Genomic DNA, 23023 nt, shown 5'->3' with positions numbered 1-23023 from the left:
TAATTTTATGAAATTAAAAAAAATAATTCTATAACTACTGCATGATAACTGGGTCCAGTTTTCACAGAAAAGTTTGATCTACTATGAGTTTCATCAATATTGCTACAAAAGTGAATTTATTTTTTTTATTTATGAAAAGTAGAACAATCTCACTGGTTATTCCCTAAGCTACCCTTCTCCTCATTTTCGAACCTCATCATCACCCTTGGTGATTGGAGAAGGTGCGATCAAAGTGATTAGAAAACTTTGAAGAGTTTTTAGTAAAAAAGTTAAAAGTTATTTGATAACAAGAGCTATTGTTGAATCAGCAATGATGAGAAACTAATATGGATAAAAAAATCTATGATGCACTTATTAAGAGGATGATCCAGAAACAAAATATATAGTGAAAGTGTTACAGAGAATATCAAGTTAAAAATATAAAGATTGTTCTTGTTCAGACCAACATATTTCTTTGCCAGCAGGAAAAAAAAATCTCTTGAAGTGAGAATGTGTTTTATTCCTAAAGCATTTAATTCATCAAAACCTTGCAAGACTACACCATGTGAACACTGACCTGTGAACAGGTACCAGAGGTTGTTTGGCTCCAGTGTTTCCATCTCACCCCTGCGGGTCGTCTTTCTGTGTCGAATTTTATAGCCGGTAATAAATCCATTTTGTGTTCCTGAAGGAGGAGGCAGCCAGCTTACTTTGATACTCTGTAAAAGAATAGATGTAAATGAAAACATTGGAGAAAGGATGGACAACAAGAGAGGGTCAAAGAAATGACCCAAACCTAAATATGAACAAAACAGACAGGCAAGAAGTGTTAAGGATTGCCCCTTACAAGCAAATTAAATCCATTCTTGTAACTTGGCAGTGTTTCTATTTATCTAATTTTGACAAAAGAAACAAGACACGATCCATCTGATTAGCTAATTCGTTGGGAGATGAACTAATGAGTAAAATAATAATATATTGCCCCTGAATCCTAAAGAACCTATAGCCTTAAATATACACAGACTCACCCTTCCCTACTACCCACTACAAACACACACACACACACACACACACACACACACACACACACACACAAGTGTGGACATGTTCTTTGCTTTCAAGTGTTTTACAAAAGAAAACCAGAAGAGTCATACCTCATATTTATATCCCACTACTCATCTCATTTTTATTTTTCAACGCTTCAAGGTAGTCATAGCAGTTACTTTTACGATTTTACAAGGAGGAAATAGAGGCACAGCGTAAAATGAATGACCACAAGTTATATTGCACCATCACTGGAAGATTATCCAATTGCTGAGTGTAACTTTTTTGTTTTGTTTTTATAATTTCCTACTAAAATAAGTGATCATAGAGTGTCTACTTGGTAATTCAACACGCCTAATTTTTCCTACAAAATATTATTGGAAGGAATAAAACTGAATTTAAATAGTTTTTAACATATCCAATAGGCTTTCCCGTATAGATCCTGGCAAATAAAAAAAGTATCATGTTCTAAGGACTACAATCTTGGTTTTTAAAAGTCAAAATTAATTTCAAATACAAAATTAAAATACAAATGAAGATATAAAACCTTAGACCAAGATGTAAAATCTTATGATTTCCAGTTAATGTTTTGCTGTGGCTTTGCTGAGTGACCTTATAAATCTTATAAGTGACCTAAATTTCAATGTACATATTGAAAAAGAGAGAATAATTGTGCTTAATATATCTACCAAATGATTGTAAATCACTTGATAAGCCTGAAAAACTTAATTATACTAATGGCCGTGCTTCCCCGAGAATAAGACCTAGCCAGACAATGCGATTTTGGGGGCAAAATTTATCATAAGACCCAGTCTTATTTTACTATAACATAAGACCTGGTATAATATAATATAATATAATATAATATAATATAATATAATATAATATAATATAATATAATATAATATAATATAATATAGTATAATACCAGGTCTTACATTAATTTTTGCTCCAAAAGACACATTAGAGCTGATAGTTTGGCTGGGTCTTATTTTTGGGGAAACAGGGAATTATATGAGAAATACTTAGTTTGACATACAATAAATTTTCTTTGTCATATTTGGGGATTTCCAGTGATTGCAAAAATTATTCCCAAATAGCCAAAACCTTAATATCAATGCCTACCAGTAATGAATTAATGGAATTAGTTATACACTCTATGTGCCAGGAGGTGAACCCCCTGAATGGTTATTATTCATCTACGGAAGTAATTCTATCACTTTTAGTCATCCCTCATCTATGGGTAGCAGCTAAGTTCATTAGCTCTTTTTATGCTTTCTCATTGATTTTAAGCAAGTACCAGTAGATTGAAGATTCCGGTGCTCAAACTCTTTCTGCGTAAATTCCTCTGCAGATGATATGGCTGGATGTCCCAAATCATATTGTTTTTATAAGTTAAATGAAACTGTTCATTTAACTTTTCTTATTTAATGGTGTAATGAATTTCTTTTCTACATGAGACCTGTTCTGCCATTGCTCAGTAGCTCAGATTTTATTGTCCGTTCCCTCAGCAAGCCACCTAAAGCTGTCACTGTTACAGAAACATCGTAACATGACTTAGTCTTCCTGGGCAAGCCTGGTGATGATTTTTATTAAAAGTACTTAACACATGACCTTTGCCTTTTGAAAAATCAATTTTAGTAGTCCTTTCACTACTTGAGAGGGAGAAATTAATCCTTTATACCGCTGCAGTAAATCAAGAATTAATTTCACTATTTTTTTTTTTTTTTTTTTTCAGATTTGGAAAAAAAGAAGAACTGCAAAATGGAGCTTCTCCAAATCCCTCCATCCTCTCTTTGGTTACCATAAAAAATAAATTAGCTTACAAATAGCATGGTGGGTAATGGTTAGGTTTATTGATTTAAAAGAAAGGGTCTCATTGGCCATTATGTCCTAATTATCTGTTATTGCCCCATCCAGTTTGGTGATGTGGTATTATCCTTTTCACGGGCCCCATCTATTAATTCTTTCATTTTTCCTTCACTCTACGTACATATGAGAAGTAAAACAAAAACAAAAACAAAAACAAAAACAAAACAAATAAAAACAAGACAAGACGAGAAACCCAGAAATACATAACTGGCAAGCCCATCACCCCAAATACTTCTCAGAAGCTACATTTCGTAAGTTTCTATTTTAATTCCACGTATCCCATTGCCCATTGACATTTTGCCACAGTCTCTGTAGAGTGGACTTCAAGAGAAGACCAGCCCCTTTCCAAATACTTTCAGTTACTTTAATAAAGAATCTTTTTAAAATTTTAAGTGGTTTAATACGGATAGCATTCCCACAGGAGGAAATTGGAAGGCATCATTTGAAGGAAGACCCTTACAGCAAATCACACTGCCTTGGCTGAAACATAGCAGGGATCTAAGGATCTTGAAACTTAATTGACACTCAGTTTTCCACTCTGCCCCTTCTTTCTGTTCTGTATTTCTGATGACTTCTTGAATCTCACGTAAAATTGCTTGAAGAATGAGATACGCTTTCAGTTCTCATGAGGACCTATGGATTTTTATTATAGAGTGTCCATCAGTACTTCTAAAGAACCTCTTTTTATTGTATACCCCCTCTGCTCCCTTATTTACATTCCCTCTACCACTGCCCTAATTTAGACCTTAATTTGTCATTGCTCAAAATATTGTCATCCCTAACTAATTGATCCCCATGCCTCCAGTGTCACACTGCCCACACCCATATCAGTCATCTTCCTTATCAGTGAATGAGCCACATAAGCTGTTAAGAGACCAAATTTCCTCATTTGCAATATAAGCTAATCACAGTACCTACCTCAAAGGACTGTGGTGTGGATTAAAGACAATGGGAATGTTTGGATGTTCCATCAGAGTGCCTGTGGTGCATAGTAATTATGCAACCAATTGTACATACTTCAAGGGAGGAAAGAGGGGAAAAAAGAGGGTGACGGTGAGAGATCAAGAAATTAAGTGATGGGGCGGGGGAGAGTAAAGAAAGGCACAAGTAGACGAAGTAAGACAAAAGGAAGCAAGCAAGAGCACGTAGTTACAATGCACAGAATATGGCCCTACTGATCTGTGTATTGATTCAACCGTTTCGTTTTTCTGTACATCAAAAGGAGCATTGAGAGACATAAGTTATCTGGAAACACGTTTAAAACTCCTTGTGGTCTGTAAATATGTACTGACCAATTGACTCTGTAGAGTACCATTCACATTCCTTACTATAGCCAGTAGAAACTTCAGGCAAGGGTAGTAAAGAGGAAACCTTGGGAAAGGGCAGAGACCAGAGAATACAGAAAAGTGAAGAGATGTAATATATATTTTTGGAGGTAGAGTTGACAGAACTTGGTGATTTATTGAATGCCAAGTGCAAAGGAGGAACGGTCATCAAGAATGACTCTCAGGTTTCTGGTATAAGCAACTCAGTAGATGATAATGCTGGGATAAGGTTGTCTGAAAAAATAATCTACTTTCAGAAAAAAGTTCACTGGACCTGCTTAATAAATAATAAATGGCAATTAACAGAGTATGTAGAAACAAACACTACCCATATTGATAATAGTCTAGTTAGTGTTGGGAAGTACATTTTGAATTTTATCATTTATAATAGAATAAACGATATCTTAATAATAGCAAAATTATACAAGAACAGCACTTAATATTTAAACTTTGATATTTATTTAAATACTTAGTAAATATCTTTAGTGATCATCTGAAATCTAATTGAATTTCAAATTGGAATAGAAATTAATTAACTAATAAAACAGTAGTTTAAACTCTATTACATGTGTAATTGTGTGAACAATTTCCAAAAACTGCTTTACTTTTTTATAAACCTACATACTGCATGGTACTAACAAGGTATGGATTTGATAAAATGTTGATAAGGTATTATAAAGCTCTCTCTATATTTTTCCTGCAGTTATATACTATTCTTGCAGACTTGACATGTTTTTACTTCACCATCATAAATATGCAATCTCTTGTGATAAGTGAAGTTAGAAATTTGAGTAACATACTAAAATTGGCATTCTTGAGTTCACGTAGGCAAGTGTTATTCAAAATGACCTAAAGCCATGTTAGCGAATACTTTGTGTGACACATTTCCAGAGTGAAGTCCACTAGTAATACACACACATTGAGTTAAAAATTGGTGCAATAATAAAAGTATGGTTACATATAAATTGAGTAACACTTGATTTTAAATAAAATTTTATGAACCTGTCTTAAATGCAGGCAAGAAACATTGCTCTTTTTTTATTTTTTTTAAAAAAGAAAGCTAACCTGTGTGATCTTATTTAATGACTGAAATAGTACAAACATTTCTTCCTCAGTAGGTTTGGTTAGTTGTAAAACAGTCTTCCCTTGGTCTCCATCCTGGTGGCCTCCTGCTCCTCACAGCTAGTGCCAGTGGGACTTCTACCTAGAAATTGAGCCCTACCTGACCTACTCTGGACAAGTCCTGTCCCTGGTTCTGTGAGCCACACTGGGACAATTTCTCAGGTTGCTCAGCTTCAAATCACATAGTGCAAATCCACTTTGATTTGGGTCCCAGTTTTAGTAACTGGGTTACTCTGGAAGGGATACTGCCACACTTCATTGTGAATGTTCTTTCGCCTTGTTAATCTGTCTTGTTCATTGAAAACATATACGTTAGCCAAGACTGAGTCCACCAGCAGCTAGAGTCTCCTTGGTGAACCCATCAGAGGCCGGCTGAATTCCCTGACAATATTTCCTTGCCTCTCTGAATCTAGGCATGTTGCTGGCTTTCCACAGTCTGAACTGCCCAAACCCCCAGGCCTTTAGAATCAGCACCTGAAGCTCTTTCTGACACCATCCACCAGGCACAATGGCTATATACCACTCTGTGTCTCTAGCTACTGGGACCAGTCTTCCTGAAGGAACGTCTCTAATCACTTTCCTTCCCCTTCTGGTTCAGGACCACAGCCCTCTTGACATTGGCTCTGAACTCCACACTCATTCATCCTACAGATTTGTCCTGTTCAGCTTTGTACGATGGGCACATACTTGAATTTAAAAAGTTCCCCAACAGTGAGAACTGTCATCTGGAGCATGCTTCACGGCTTATATGTTCCATTTTTATAAGTCTTAGCCAACTTAAACTGGGCTAAATTTAAATTGATGCTGGGAAATTGAAATGCTACCACGTTGCTCCTTTAATCAATTTCTGAGTTCTCAACCTTCAGAATTGCTAGGAAAGGAGAGGAAGCTAGTGAGTTACCTAACCCACTTCATTTTAGCAGCACAGGAGTCTTGAACCAGTAAATAAAGGTCAAATATGTTTCCAAACCTTCGCTTCGAGGTCCCCAACCCATCACTGTCCACAGAGATGAGGACACCCCAGGTACACTGACAATTTGACACTCTGGTAGGGCTAGTATTTTGCATACTTTCAAAGTAACATGTTATAAATATTTCTTGAGTTACTTAAAGAAGAGTCTCAGAGTTCTATTAGGAGAATAGCAGACAATTGCTGGGTACAGCCCATAGATTCAACTCTGTCCCCAGACTTGCATGCCCATCTATACCATAAACACCAGCTGTCTATTTAGGAATTAATCCAAATGTTAAATAAAGCTCAAGTCGTAGGCACAGGTACATGAAAGTATACTGGGGGTCTCCTTAATTGTTATAACTAGTGCTTAGAAAATCTTGCTAGATAGTCTGTCTAGCAACCAGTTCTGAGTTGTTATTTAGAGAAAGAGAGAATAGTGTTCCACAAATAAGAGATATTTACTAAGTATAGTAAGAAAAATTATAGGAAGTATATATATACTCTTCCACTTTCGGATTTTTATGAATTTTCTAAGTGACAGTAGAAATCATTTACCTAACTGCATCAGTTGTATATCACACAATCATTCCTGTCTCCCACCCAGTTGTTGAGAGGTGATCAATGAGAAAGGGCATAGAAACCTTAAAACACTACAAAATATAATCAAGTTTTACTCTTATTTTATTTAATATTTGTTGTTATTATTATTATCATTAGTAGAAGTTCTAGTATATACGTCTGTTTTGAAGCACAGGCCAAAGGGCACTGAAAACTGAAACAATTTTTCAAAGAAGTGAGTCATCAGGTCACTTTGGCCTCGCAGCCATAAATGAATGAATCGTTCTCATTGAGACTGCATTGTCTTCATAAACCCATCACTTATCTCAGCAATTAAATTACACTTTCCTGGAAAACAAGTTTCTTTACCACTCAGAAATCATTCAGTGCAATGTGTGAATAGGTGGTTTCTTTATGGCAGATTTTACCACAGAAATTGTTTTCTCCATAGATTACTAAAACCCTGTTGAAGTTGATTCTCAGATATATAACTATGCATGGTCTCTATTACTTAAAAAAAAAATATATCAAGTAATCTTTCCTGCTAGCCAGGCTTTATTGGTCAACTAAATAAAATTAGCCGAACACTCTTTAACCAAGAAAATCACCCTCAAACACAGAGTCTATAGTTCAGCCTAAAGGAAAAAAAAAAAAAAAAGAGCTAGAATTGGTGTGTACCTAGCATCTTCTTTTTGTAAACCCCTAAATTTAAAATAGCATTTTTTTTCATGTGATAATTTGCTATGCATAGCCTAGTAGTCAGGTCTGTTTTCTTCTAGGTCCTAGAAACTGGGAATGCAATTTCAAGAAGGTATTCACATTTTGACAAAATTCCATTACAATAAAGCAATTTGGCTGTTCCCTAGAGTTCATGATAAAGCGATCTTACGAGTAATACATTTCAGAATTTGTCAGTATCAATAGACTTTATTCCCCAGTGCCTAAGTCATTCCCTGGAAGTAAACTAGATGTTTAGGGAGGATCATTAACTCTTTCAGATCACTTGGTCCTTTCTCAGACTATTCATTTATACTAAACAAAATTGTTAAAGCAATGTAATAGCCTCAACGCAGGAATGAGAGTTAAAGCCAGAACACAAACACACCGGGGAGTTATACATAAAATTATACCCTTAAAAGGCACAAGAAAATTGACCAATATGCTCATATAATTTAAGGTAGAAAATACAGTGTCCACTTATTTCCCATTTCTTTCTTGTTTCAGAATATAAAAACCAAGATGCTATTTGAGCAGTAAGGTGAATGGCATAACTTCAGAAAAATTGATTTCACCAGGTATATAAGCATCCTGAGGCAAAGAGATAAGAGTTTAAATACTGATTTGTGCTGTATAAAAATTCTTTCATGTATGGGCTAACATGCATTTATCAAGAATAACCAATAATAACTCAGGGTATTGCAATAGTATATTCATGCTCACGTGATCATGATATACCAATGTGGTCTCTAAAAAAATGAAACATTAGTTTAAAGGTTGACTAATGCTCAACAAGAGAATAAAAGCCATATTTTTACAATTTACACTCAAAAAATCTTTTTAGAGTAATAAAACTGGTACCTTTAAAATTACTGTCACAAAAGCAATTCCTATCTAATGTGTGATGGAAGAAATATGATTGTAAATAAGTCTCATCCTGTATAGAACAATGTCTTTTTTCTTTTGTGGTTATTAACATTTAGACATGTCCAATATTTGGTAATAAACACATATAGTCGAGTATACTAAACGAGGAAATAAAATCTTACTATGAAACTTCTTTTTTTTTTAAAGCAGAAGCAGCTATTTAACAGATGCACGTCTTCAAGCAAACTGTCAAATTAGGCTCTAAATAATTAATCTCTGAAACCAGCAGGCTTTCAATCTCAGAGCAGCTATCTCAAAGACAGGACTTACCATGTAATTACATGGGACGTTACAATGTATTTATGAGGTCATTTGTTACAATGTACAGTAATTACAGAGTACTTATAAAGCTATTTATGTCTCATAAAATGAAGTGAGACTAAATATTTTAATTGTGTTGGAGAAATAAGGGAAAATATTTGAGTTCTAAATGTCAGGTGAGATTATAGGTCAGAGTCACATAACTCATATTAACAGCTGGCTGGTTCAAGAATCGCAAGTGTTTTGTGGTCCTCTTTTGTTGGAAATGAAGGTTTGAGAAAGATTCTTTTCAGGGATGAAGTAACCGGAATTGTTCTCAATTTCAACCTTCAGATAATGCCAGAAGATAGACCGACAATATAATTTACTATTTATACTTTGCATCCAAACCACAAGTGACCAGGTGTCAATAGAGTTGCTGGATTGAAAATAATGTCATGTACAATGTTGTTATAAATGACATCCCATTCAACTAGACCAAGTAATAAAATAGCAGTCTTTATGTTCTTCACTTCTATTAATTTGGATAAAAATGGTATTTGCTCAAATTTTCAGAGACTCTCTTCTCAATTACACAGCCTAAACCCATTTTCATGTTTTTAAAAGGACTCTTCAAGTAAAATTTTCAAAGTTGTGTTCTTTTTCCAAATTTCTTTTTCTTATCCCAGTCTACATTGAAAAAGTCTTAGTCTGGCAGGTGAGTATGGCAGCGACAGAAAAGATTTTCGTGCTTGAACCATCATTGAACCATCATCGACCTATGAATAATCAAAACAGCTCAGTGGTCTCATAATTACATTGCTAATTTAAAAAACATATATAAAATTACAATTTTTTTTTTGGATTGTTAATGATCTGTTCTCTTTGAATTAATGCCCAAAGCAAATCTTGCTATTTTCACATGCAATGCTTTATTAACTCACTCATTAAACTTCCTGAATCCCTCCTTCTCTGTTCCAGGCATGGTACTGTAACAGGCATATTCACCTAAAACCCAGTGACAGACTCTGATGCTGTTGGTAGATTGGTTTTACTAAACCTATTAAGCTAAGTAGACACCCCATATTTTGGTCTCCTTTTGGGAGAGTAAATTCTGGCTTTATATTCAGCGTTTATGCCTTTCAGTTAGGATGGTCAATATGTGATGAATCATGAAATGCAAATAATATTAAGCAGACTTTGCTTATTCTTGCTAAGCTGCCTCCTTTTCATGTAATTCAATGATTAGAAAGTACAAAACAATTTTTAGATATGATGGGATAGGCAAAATATTTCTTTCTAAGCTTTAGCCTGTCTTGTGAATTTCTACAATCATGTTTCAAAAGGAATAAATGTCAATTTTTTTGTCCTGCCTATATTCTAACCACCAAATTGCTATAAAAGTGTGAACTAATTAATTGCTGTACAAGCTGATCATCAGGTTGACAGTGACACTGAGTGCAGCCTCGTGGCAAAAAACGGACTCTCTCTGTGTTTAATGACTGTTACATTCCTATATAATGGGCCCCAAATTTGCCAAATCCAGATACTCAGGGCCCACAGAACCATCTGCAGAGTGTTGCCTGTTAATATGCAAATAAGCCAATTAAAATTCACAGACTCAGTCAACAGTCAGTCAGGTCAATTCTGATCAACTGTACCAATGTTATTTATACATGCAGAAAGAGGAGGGCCATTTCCCACTAAAGTTCAGAAAAGCTACTCAGACAGTACTTGGGAACATATTCGTAATAACTCATTCCAATTTAAGAACAGTAAGAGTTAGTTGACTTTTGAAAAAAAAATTATGGGTAACTATCAATACTTCAATCAGTATTTCAATTAGATATGCAATCATTATGTGTCTAATTGATTAACAATTAGCAGCACCTGTAGTTGGCTATAATTTTAATTACTGATTACATTATGGCTGATTACTTAAAATGATATCTGCATGAGAACTATTGGATTATAAAGACAAGAAAACGAAATCCAGAATAATTAGTCTATTAAAATTGAAATTAAAACCAATTCAATAAAATATTTTAAAAAGATCTTTATTTTAAGCAAACTAAATGGATTCTCCTTAAATTACACAACATGGAGAGGAGTTGACCACTGATCATTTCAGTGTAACTCATCTGCCATTTTCCTGGAAGATATGGAAGTAGTTCAGAAGAAGCCATTGTCCAGCAGAACAACAGGCATGAGAAAGAAGATCCTAGGTTGCAACAGATAACAACAGAGTTTCATTTCTAATCTGCTTTAGTAAATATTCTTGTTTTAGAAATGGAAAAGCTTGTTGATCTTTTATCAGGAATGTGACAGATCAATCAATAGTCATCTTCAAAAGAGATTTTGGATTGTTCTTTTTAGCACAACAAGCACCTAAATAATTTTTTCAAACATAGTTTTGTAAAAAAGAGAAAGTCAATTTTTACTAAAGTACCTTAAAACTAGGCCACGGTAGCAAAAGATTCTGGTGTACAAACTACTAGTGTGTTCGTTTTGGTATTCTGAGAGAGGGTTCGTAGCAAAATAAGTATTGGTGTTAGAACCAATAATAAATCTTCCATACTTAAAAATATTCTACACAGTTTGATGCTATTACAGCACCATTTTTTTAGGATTTAGGACCTCAAACAAATTGATGGAGGCATGAGCTACAGTGACTTTCTTACAATCTTTTTTAGTATAAATAAAATATTTGTGCAAACGCTGTTTTAAACATACCTAAACAATTTGATATTTATTTCTTTTTTGAAACTCTTCATCATAAAAATTTCAAACAAATACAAAATTAGAATAGTATGAAATACCACTTCATAATCACCAGGATGGGTATGATCAGAAAGACAGATAATAACAATATCGGTGGGGATGTGGATGAATTATAACCTTCATACACTGCTGGTAGGAATGGAAACTGTTGCAGCTGCTTTGAAAAATAGTCTGGCAGTTCCTCAAAAGTCTAAACATAGAATTAAATATGACCCAGCAATTTCTTCCTAGATATTCTCCACGAGAATGGAAAGCATGCCCACACAAAATCTTATACATAACATTTCACAGCAGCATTATTCATAGTAGCAAATAAAAGTGGAAAGAATCCAAATGCCCACCATCTGACGAATGGATAAACAAAATGCGGCATATCCATATAGTGGGATATTGTTTGATCGCAAAAAGGAATGAAGTATTAATACATGCTACAACATGGATGAACTTTGAAAACATTCTAATTGAAAGAAGCCGTTCACAAAAGATCACATGTTGTATAATGCATTTATATGAAATGTGCAGAAAATGTGCAGAATAAGCACAGTAGATTAGAGATTGCCAACAGCTGATGCAGGGAAGAGTAAGTAGGGAACTGAAGGGTGACTACTAAAGGGTACAGCATTTCTTTTAGGGGTGATAAAATGTTATAAAATCAATTGTGGTGGCTGTATAACTTGAAATGGGTGAACTGTGTGGTATGTGGATTATAGTTCAGTAAATGTGCTACAAAAATCATTGCACCACTCCAAAATTAGAATACTAAATGAACTCCAATGTGTCCATCACTTCACTTTGAATTCTCAGTTCACTGTCACTTTTATTATATATATCTACTAAACCCTCTCCACTTAGATTTTATTTAAAGAAATCCTATATATGTTTGTATATTGGAGAAACACAAAATATGCGTGGGTCTTGAGCAAGTGGGAAGTACTCGTACATTCCTGGGGGACCTGAATAGTCTTTTTATGACTCATCACAGGCACGATGCCTTGTATACAAGGTATTCACAAATGTTTGTAGATGGTAATGGTGACAGACTGGGCTAAATATGGTGTCCAGAAGGAGGCTGTGTACAGAGCAGGTGAGTCCCATTGCATTGCTTCAGGTGGTTCCTTTGAGGACATTTAGAAAGTAATGAACAATTAGGGGCTAAAGCATCTGCAAAAAGCTCAGTTATTTAAAAGCTCTAATAAAGTCCATGGGGAAATTTGTGGAGGCTCCACTCTAACTCCTTTTAGAAATTATTCTTATATAACAGAACTAGATGGCAAAACGTGGTTCCAGTCTACACAGGGTGTATTCTTTTGGGGAAAGGGGAGGACAAAGGGGTGTAGAGAAGAGGCTGGTGAATGACTGCATACAAATAAATGGTTAAACTAGGTATGAGATTTATCAAAGGTTTCAGAAAAATATTTTATATGCCTATCTATTTGCTTAAGCCCAAGGAAATGAAATGGAAATATATATAATGCTTTCACGGGCTATGTGCTTTTTCTCACAGTGCTTATCACAGGTCTATTTCCATTTATTTGTTTGATTATTTGATTGATGTCTTTTTATCTCCCTAGAACTTAAGCTCATAAACTTTCCTACTCTTTTTTACCATAGGATCCTTAGCGTTAAGAACAACAAAAATTCTTAAAATTTAGAATACATTCAATAAATAGTTGAATGAATTAATGAATAAGTATTTTAATGGTTCCTTGATTTCATCAAATTTCACTTTAAATCAAACTACTTTCCTGTTCCTTATTACCTACATATCAATAGCATTATTGTCACACTTAGAAGACCTTATGCAGGCCTTATTTTGGCTCACCCATGCACTGAAGAAAGAAAATATCAAAATTACAGATAGAAGGGGTGATAGCCCTTGAGGAGTCTGATAAAAGTTTGGAGACAAAAAAAAAAGAAGCATGCTAAAAAGTGAAAGTGTGCTTGTGAGAAAGATAATGATTACCTAACTGAAATGAAATAAATTGTAGTGAAAGCAAACAAACAAACAAACAAACAAACAAACAAAACAAGCCTACTATTGAGTTATGGGTCTCCATTTCTTCCACCAGGTGACATCCCATCCTCAAATCCCTGGAGGAAGAAGGAGTACGTGTTGGGGAGGGAAAGATTGAAAGGAAGACGTGGAAGCTATAGTATCCCAGAGGAGGGCAGGACATAGTGGGCGGGTCAGAGGATTCTAATGTTATCAAGCTGGATGTTTATAAAGCAAAGTGGGCCTATAACTAAGTTTGACAAACACATACTAAAGTTAATGAAAAATTATGCAAGTGCCAAGCAAGTGACAACCATGACACAATCTTCTTTTGGGGGGTGGTGATAAAAATCACGGATTGGAAATGAATATATTTCTTATAGACATTGATTATACGCAATTGTAATACTGGCCCATGGTTTAAATTTTGTCTCAATTTCTGGTAGTGTGAAGTAAATAGTCTAGGAGAACAATGGAAGAAGCATAACCAAAAGGCTATTGGATATTCTACATTTAAGCTTTTATCTGTACTTATCGTGTATTGTCTTTGTTTTCAAAATTAGATTAAATATTATGAAAGCGTCTTCAAAATAATATGGATCTAATCATTAAACACATTCTTCCCAAATCACTGTCTTCATTGAAGACAACTGAGTCCAAAGTTTGCAAAAAAGAGAAGAAGAAACTTAGTTCTTTCCTGGAATAAATCAGAACACACTTTTCAGGAGCCAAGCAGATGGCAACCATTGTCTTGTCTACCCCAGTTTATCACGTTACAGACAACCTACAGGTAAACACTGCTACTCTTTAAATTCAAGGTTTATGTTATTTATGAGTTCTGGCTGAACTGTATCTTTTTTTTTTTTTGCTCTAAGTTTTATGATTCATATGAAATATTGAAATGCTTGAACAAAAATATTTCCCCACTCCTCAGTTGTCTGTAGGTCGGTTGTGAAAGCATTCACTTTGCAATAATTAGGTCAGTGCTGATTTACTGATTCACTCCTTTATATTTCCTCTTATTCTTCTGTTCATTAGCAAGTTCTTTAGAGATCACATGATATAGTCACTGAATGTTACTGGGAAAAGCAAATGACCAGAAATCACCAGACAACACTCTATACACATTGATTTTCCTTTTTTTTTTTTAGTATTAATGACCAGGGTCATACAGTGCAAGCCTTTAAATTTTGTTCGCAGTAGCATTTGTATAATTAGAAGTCTTTTTTGGCTCTCTGCACATATTCAATAACATGAGGCTAAATGCCACTGTCTGTGTATCTCATATCTAAACTTAGAGATAAAAATAGAGTCTCTATTTTACTTTGTTGTTTCTCACCACAAACAACACAAATATTTTAAAAAATGGTCTGAAAGTGGGGCATAGTTGGAAGGGTGCGGGAAGATGTTAACAGAAATGATTAAATTCTAAAGTTCCTCATTTATGTAACACTTTAATATAATAAACTCCAAAGATATTAAATAACTTTTTTCTATTCATTTTCCTTTACTGTAGGTATTTTTGAAATGAGGACACAGAGGCAAAGTTAATCTTGGTTCTTTGGGTATGAATTACACAAGTCATTAATTTTCTAAATCCCTACTTCAGTTTTTTCTATTATATAAGAACTCTTCTTGCTTCTTCAACATGTGTTAGCTTATCTGAGGGGAAGATGTGTTAAGAAATATGTGAGGATATGACCCTCAAGTTCTTGGTCCTAGTTATCAGGTGCTGTTGTCTAGGCAACAGTGAGGTAGCGAGAGGACAGCCTTGAAATCAGCAAGGCCTGGGTTTAAGTCCCAGTTACTGCCACTTACTAGCCATATGACACACGTGAACTTTAAACTGTGTTCTGTAAACAAGAATTTAAAACACACACACACACACACACACACACACACACACACACACACAGACACACACACAGAAAAAAAAAAAAATAACCTCACGGGATCACTGAGAGAATTGGCATATAACACTATCTATCAAAGTGATGCTTATGGTAGATGGTGAATAAAGCCATTTCATCCCCCTGAAAAGTTATGTTTTTTTGAAGAGGCTGGTAAGAAGAGATTGAACCAACTCTAAACTGAGAGTGTTTGTTTTCATTTTGAAAGTATTTTATCCAACTTCTCTTTATTCTATCACCACTAGATGTGGACATGGTGTCAGAGTTCTACTTTGGGCTTTTAATTAACCGTCTATATCTATAGTTTCTGAGGATTCTCCAGTAACTACCAGTCTTGTGAACTCCAGTGGTGTACTGGTAAATTCACTCCCCAACAACAACAAAAAAACCCATAAGTAGCATTTGCCAATTTCTGTGGGTTAATACTTCCACCAGGGCCAATTTCAAACTAGCTGTGGTCTACCAACCACCTTGCAAGATGCCTGAATATTTAACAACTGGCTCTCATGAGCCAGTCCCAGCAGGCTCCAATACTTATCAAAAAGGACTATGAAGCCAGTTTGCCAACAAAAAGCTGCAAGTCCACATATTAGACTGGGAGAATGCATGGAGCACTACATGAAATTGCCTGCAAAGTCCTTGGGGGCAAGGCCCTTGCTTGATTCAAAGTTTTTATCCTCTGTACTACTTGGCAAACAACAAATAATTACAAATGGAAATGCTGAAATTCAGACGGTCACATGACATTGTTTGTTTGCTTATCTTACATAGTTAACCTGGGTGTCTATAAAAAATCAGAAAAAAAGACATGATTTTAAATTTAGAGTGAAACCATTACATAATACTTTAAGCCTAGCCCTAGGAGATTACAAAACTATTGAGATCTTTAAAAATTTCAACAAAATTGGAAATCAATGACAAACAATATATGCTTTGTAGATAAATTTAAGAATTGCATGTTTTTAATTACATAGTGATGGTCACATACTGCATCATGGTGCAAACATTTAAAAAATTGGAATTGTAGAAGTTCAAGATTCTGAGCATCCCCAAACAACCCACCTCCTTCCCAAAGAACTTATAACATTTGGCTGGTGTCTCAGGATCTTCCAAGGAGAGGTTTTACAAAGTGAGGCAATTGCACATCGCTCATTTTTCTCTATATAGATACATATAAATATTTAATACCAAATTATAAAGTAGTTGGGATAGTCAGTTAAGCTATATGAAATGGCTAATAATCAATATTTTGACCTACAAAAATGGTGATTTCAAATGGTTCAGATGAATAGAATGGTTTGTATTCCTCACCTCGCCCAACCTTTTCAGGTTTTAAAGAAATAGAAGCTTTGAGGACATTTTAGATGTTTTAGCTGAGATGGTTCACAGATTTTTCATGATGGCTACACTGTGAACCAAAATGATCAGTTTTGCTCAGTTTTCCCAACTTGGTAACTGATACTGAATTTGAGAGAGAAAAAACTACAGAGGGTGCCAAATAAATGTATACACATTTTAAGAAAGGAAAACTGTATTAAAATTGTAATATTCAACATATACTGATAACAAAGATAAATATAAGTCACGTTTGACTTCTACAATTAAAAGAGGTGCTCAAAGTGGTTCCCATCAGCGTCCAGACACTTCTGATTACGGCAAATGACTGCTTGAGCAACGTTGACCAAAATGTCCACTTGTATACATTTTTTTGGCCCCCCCCTGGTATTTCATACTAGAGGACCCCGTCAAAGAAGAATGTGCCTGTAGTTTGGCACTGGTATAAACACAATGGGAGGTTCGCAGAAAAGCCCAGAATCCCCCACAAGTTCAGAACATGCTCCTTATCCCGAATCTTCACAAAGGAATTTCAGTCAGATGGACATTCAAAGGTTTGAGACTAGAAATAAGATTTGGAATTATAACATGGAATGACTCTCTTCAGCAGCTTCACGAACATTTTCTTTTCTCAATATACTGGTTCAAAACCAACAACACCCACAAAAATCTCTGAAATGTAAACAGTAATGAGATTCTATGCTATTAAATAAATCCAATATTGAGAAAGAAAATAAGTATTGAATCTAAATTCCTATAGAAAATAAAAATAGCAGTCTGCACCTGACAAGTATGTATCTCCTGGATAGAGTTTCAGTGCTTTATATTCATTCAACAAGGAATAGGCAGTGTCCTAAGAAGATTAATCCACAAGCTTCTAAAATAGGCTACGCTTGAATTTCAGTTTTAACACTTAATAGCTGTGAGTTCTTGGGTGCAAGTTGCTTACCCTCTCTGTCGCTCACTTTCCACATCCACACACTGGGAATAACAACACCAAGTTCATTGTGCTGTGAGGACCAAATGAAGCAACAGACATCAAGTATTTACGAGTGCACTACTCCCAGTGCTGTGTAAGGCTAGATGCCAAGTCAAAAAGTGAGTTCTCGACAGAAGGAGATTGAAATGAATTACATTAAAGAGAAATGATAGTGTCGCATTGATCGGGAATTTTTTTTCTTTTAACCTAGGAGGACTTTTGGAATTCAATAACAGAAGAGGGGGAGCAGAAGGAGATGAGAAGTTACAAGAAAGAGATCTTGCTTTAGTTCTGCCACATTAATACAGAAACAGTAAATATTAATCCTGTGTCAACTAAAGGCGTTAATATAGCCCATTGTAATAAAGCTTGTTTTTCCATAGAAGAGATATAGGTGATATGGTGCGTTTAATTCACATTTCACCCATCTAAGACTCACGTAAAACACCTTGCCATGGCAATGCTACTCCACCATGTGAAGATTAATTCCAATGTGAAAGAACATTTTTCTCTCCATGTAAAAGAAAATTCCAGTCTTTTCTTGAAAATGAGATCAGTATCTGCTTCCACATCCTAGGTCCATAAAAGTCCCAAGTATGTGAATGAAAGCGTGATGAGGTTAATTATTAAGATGTTTTATTATACATAATGTCAAATACATGCACATTTATATTGTTAATGCAGATGTTGTGTCATATATACACTACTTATCCAGTCCTATGTCTGTGAATATTTTTAATCTTTTGTTATTTATTAAAATCAATTCACTGAGAAGAAAACCATATTATTCTCTGTTGTTTTTTTTAAGAGAAAAGAAAAACAAAATACCTGTTGCCGTCCCAATTACTTATGTAAATATAGAATATCTAACTATGAAACAAAACCCATAGTCACTATTTTTTCTCAAAAAAGGAAAAGTATTACAGTCAATATCTTGGAATAAGCTATTCTCTTTCCCTCTGGACGCCTGCATGGGAACTTCTCAGCAGAAAATTGCTGTCACATGCACTGTGATCAACCGGGTGTCTTTACAAATGTCTGGAGCAACCTGGAGTCCCACTGGCTTTAAATATGCCAGCATGGCTGCTGCTCTGCTCTGTTCTGTGAGACCCTGTGTAGCTGAGGTTTTCTGTAGAGTCAGGGCTTTATTTCTCCAGATGATAGAAAGATCACTTGGGCAAAGTCCACTGAAAGAGGGATTTCACTGGGACACGAGCTCACTGATTTTTGCTGCTTCACGGTATCATCAAGATTGCAAAGGGGAGGAGAGTAGGGGGCAGGAAAACAATTCTTTAACATCCCTGCAAGAAATTGAATGAGACAAGCCCATTCCACAAGCTTTTCTAATTTCGTCAGAATTATATGTGCTGTCAAGTCAACTATTAGAATGTTGAAGCACTAGTGGGATTGACAGTCCTGGATGAATATTTGGGTCATGTTCTCATTTGGCAAGCAAATGTGGTGAATAAACGAATCACAAGCAACACAGCACCATCCTCCTGCAACCCAATGACAAAGTAAATGGAGCACTGAGATTGATGAGTGAGGTGCCTGGCTGGGAGCCCTACTCTGCAGGAGCTGTAGGTCAACGTGTATCCAGTGGTCCAATGGCAAAACTGGCTTACAATTCTAATCCTAGTTATGTTCAAGTTTGTCAGTGGCTCAGGCTGCTGTCTGTAATGAAATGTACTTGGTAAAATAATGCTCCATTTAGAGTTTCCAGGGACCCAAGAAGCAATTCCAATGGCACACACAGTTTAACTAAATCCACTATAAGTGCATTAAATACAGAGGCAGCCAAAGTCCCCAAAGAAATGAATGATGGTTGAATCTGTGGCCATCTGTGTCCCTCAAATTTCATTTTTGCCTTTGTTTTCTAAATCTCTCAGACCGGTAAGTCTTGATTGGCTCTTGTTTTAAAGGAAAAGCACAGATCCATCAACTTCATTTCCACTCTAACAATCTTCTGAACCTACTAAAGGTGATAAAATGCCTATGTATGTATGTATGTATGTATGTATGTATGTATGTATCTATCTATCTATCTATCTATCTATCTATCTATCTATCTATCTATCTATGTATTGAATATTGTTTGCAGTAATTTAGAAAGTAGCATGAACTATAAATATTTGGGAAATTAAAATTAATCTCTGTGTGTTGAAAGTACTACATATCGTTGTTTATACTCTCAAACTAGTTTGAATGTATTTAGATTGCCACATTCTAATTCTCTTAATGTCTGAGTACCTAGTCTTCATTGCCTCTTCTTTTTCTCGTACCTAGCACTGATTCATTGGGGTTTGGTCTTAGGTTCTTTCCTCCTATCACTCCACATACCCTCTTTAGACGACTATTTAAAAATTAGTTTCCATGGCTTCAACCATCATGCTCAGTGGGGGCTTAGGAAAACTATAGTCCTGGTCCCAATACTAACCGAAGTCCCAGAATTAAATACCTAACCACCTTATCAACATCTTGACCTCAATGTCAGATTAGTACCTTAAACCCAAAACATCAAAGATCATATTTACTTCTAGTGCAATCTCACCATCAATTTTGGCTTTTTCCTCTCCAGACTTCTCTGCACTCAAGCAAGCATGAGGGCCTATTGATTTTATTTTCCAGGTGTATCTCAGACCCATCCCTTCTTTTCTGTCTGCATAACCATCACCGTGGTTCAGGTCCAATCATCTCCCAGTTGAACCACATCAATCAACTGCAGCTGTTCCATAATTTTATGGGGTCTCATGGTATTAGGTGACTAGCAAGGCAAGCTCACTGGGGAAAAGAGATTTAGAGTAATTTGGTATTGCACTTATTTTCCAAGGAATTCAGATGAACCAAATTATTATTTATTGATTCCAATCAAAATAAAGCAAGACCAATGGAGAGTGAACTAGAATTCTTGTGAGTCTGAATACAAATAGTGATATTCAAACATATTTAAAACTTGGAAATAAGAAATATAGGTAGGTGTCATTTTTTTCGTGGCGCTTTAACAGGCCTGTACAAGGATCATTTAATTAGCTAGGGCAATATACTATATCAAACTTATTGTTTACTATTGATTAAGGGACCCTAGCTTAGTGAAGTTATAGGTTAACTTGTAGATTTTCTGTCCAGTAGAAATTCAAATAATTTCTGTCCAGCAGGGAAGAGAATTTCAGTTTATAGTTTACTACCCCAATGGACATTAACCAATTCTATAACTCTCCTATCAATTTTATTCTAACATTTCTCTACTAAAGTGCCTATAAATACCAGCCTTGACATCTTTCTAGTTCTGTCATCAACTGAATAAAGTTTGATACGTTCACTTTATATTTATATGGGAGTCACATTTTTAATTTTTTGGAAGTTATGCTTTACTAGTTGCTTAAAAACAAATGACTTAAAATCTATTTTATCTCATGAATTCTGTCTTCATTTGCATTGCTGATATAATATAAATGGAAAAAAGCTATTATAATTTGATTTTTAAAAAATAATATTAAAGTCAATAAAATTTGGTCACACACATTACCAACGATTACCCACTTGTATCTACTATCACATTAGCTCTGGAAACACCAGACCTACCTGAAAATCAAAATCAACAGGAAATTAAACAGAAGAGACCTTCACTACTGCTGCTTGATTTTTTAATGTCATTGTTGCTCACTTTCATCATGACCATTTTCTCCAAATAGCCATTTTTGTTTTTTAACTTGACTACAATGGCATAGTCTTTGACCAAAGATTTTTGCTCCGATTTTTTCTGGGTTATACAGTTTTACAGAGAATGAAAGGAAGCCAGCAAAAAGCATTGGATGAAAGGGCTTCCAACTTAAAAACAATTAAAAAGCACTCTTTCTCTGCAACATGTTTAGCCAGATTCCAGAATTTGGGGGCAGGGGAGATCATAGAGTTAACTAAATTTTTCAAAGGTCAGTATAATTTTGTAGTAATTGCAGTGATGACAGAAAGAGTGAAAAAAATAAGTCAAACTTTCTCTACCTCCACTGTGCAATAATCTTTACCTTTTCAGGCCTTGCATAGCAGTGATAGCCTTAAGCTCAGAATCTGGCACTTGACTAAATATGGGCTTATATTGTTTGCCAGTAGTTCCTGGAATGCATATTTTATTTCCTGTCATGGGAAAACAATCATAGTTTCTGCTAAGTCCACTGTTCTGCAAAGCTGAGATCTTCCATTTCTGTGTGTTCCTTACTACCCTTTGCATGCACTAGAGGCATCAAATATGAATTATTTTTATTTGCGTTGATTTGAAATTTGAAATTTTCAGTGCGGTGGTTTGACTGCGAGAGGACAAGATTTGGGCGTTGCAGCCTTGCAGCCGAAACAGTTCTCTTCCGCCTTTTGGTAGATTATTCTACCCAAGGTGAACTTGTTTGGTGTTCAATTCTCTGCACACTGTAAGGGGCAAAGAATCACCTGGGGAATCATATTAAACACAGATTTGGATCCAGTTGAAGGAATGTGAAGCCCGAGGCTGTGTTTGTAACCAGATCCTAGGTGATGCTGATGCTCCCGGCCAAGAGACCACACTCTGACCAACAAAGACTTGGGTAGTTTATTGTAACATCAAATGACAATCCATTTTAGGCTTGTTGTTTCTTTAAAAACCCAGGAAGCACAGCCATCTGTAATATGGATAAGTGTTCAACCGGGCTTTTCAAACTAATCCCTCCTTCTTTCACTGAGAATAATGACCTTTGAAAATCTAAACTAACTTTAAGAGTACACCTGTCTAGTCTTCTTCATATACAACTTGCAGTGACATCTTCGCACACAGAAGCATATCTCATCTTCTTAGCCTGGCATCCAAGGCTCTTTGTAAACTTTACCTAAATTACTGTCCAATCATCCCTCTTCTTCCTACACTCTCCAGATGCCCTGGCTCCCCTGCCACACAGATTAACCTGGTTTTAGCTAACAATTCCCCCATCCCTGGAAAACATTTCTTCTACCTCTCCACCATTCCTTCTCCCTTCTTTAATATCCGTTGAAATGTCACACCCTCTGTGAAGCATTCCTTAATTTTTCCTCTTCCCCAAAATTCCTATTTAGAGGTAACTAAGTGCTCCTCCTTTAGTGTTCCTGCAGACCTGGGTACACGATTATATTGAAACGAAGAGCATCGTAGTTAAAACTACAATCTATGGTGACATATATTCATTCATTTATTCAATTGGCCCAATTCTGTGGACTATAAATATTACCAAGCCCAAGTCCTTGCCTCCAGGAATTTACATTCTGGTGTGAGGAGACAAAAACATAGAT

General features: G+C 35.5%; 1 protein-coding gene across 3 annotated transcripts in view; it reads right to left on the bottom strand.

Moving 5' to 3' along the window:
- DCC (DCC netrin 1 receptor) overlaps positions 1-23023 on the bottom strand; it is a 1044138-nt gene that overhangs the window by 187651 nt on the left and 833464 nt on the right. For all 3 annotated transcript variants that reach the window (XM_019721869.3, XM_074339961.2, XM_074339962.2), the window contains exon 13: positions 557-698. In XM_019721869.3, the coding sequence (XP_019577428.3) occupies positions 557-698 (142 nt within the window). The remainder of the gene's footprint in view (positions 1-556; positions 699-23023) is intronic.

The sequence above is a fragment of the Rhinolophus sinicus genome, chromosome 4 (genome assembly GCF_057876585.1).
Source record: "Rhinolophus sinicus isolate RSI-liver-muscle chromosome 4, RSI-T2T, whole genome shotgun sequence".
NCBI classification, from domain to species: domain Eukaryota; kingdom Metazoa; phylum Chordata; class Mammalia; order Chiroptera; family Rhinolophidae; genus Rhinolophus; species Rhinolophus sinicus.
The sequence above is the reverse complement of the archived record's forward strand: the minus strand, read 5'-3'. Positions and strand labels throughout refer to the sequence as shown.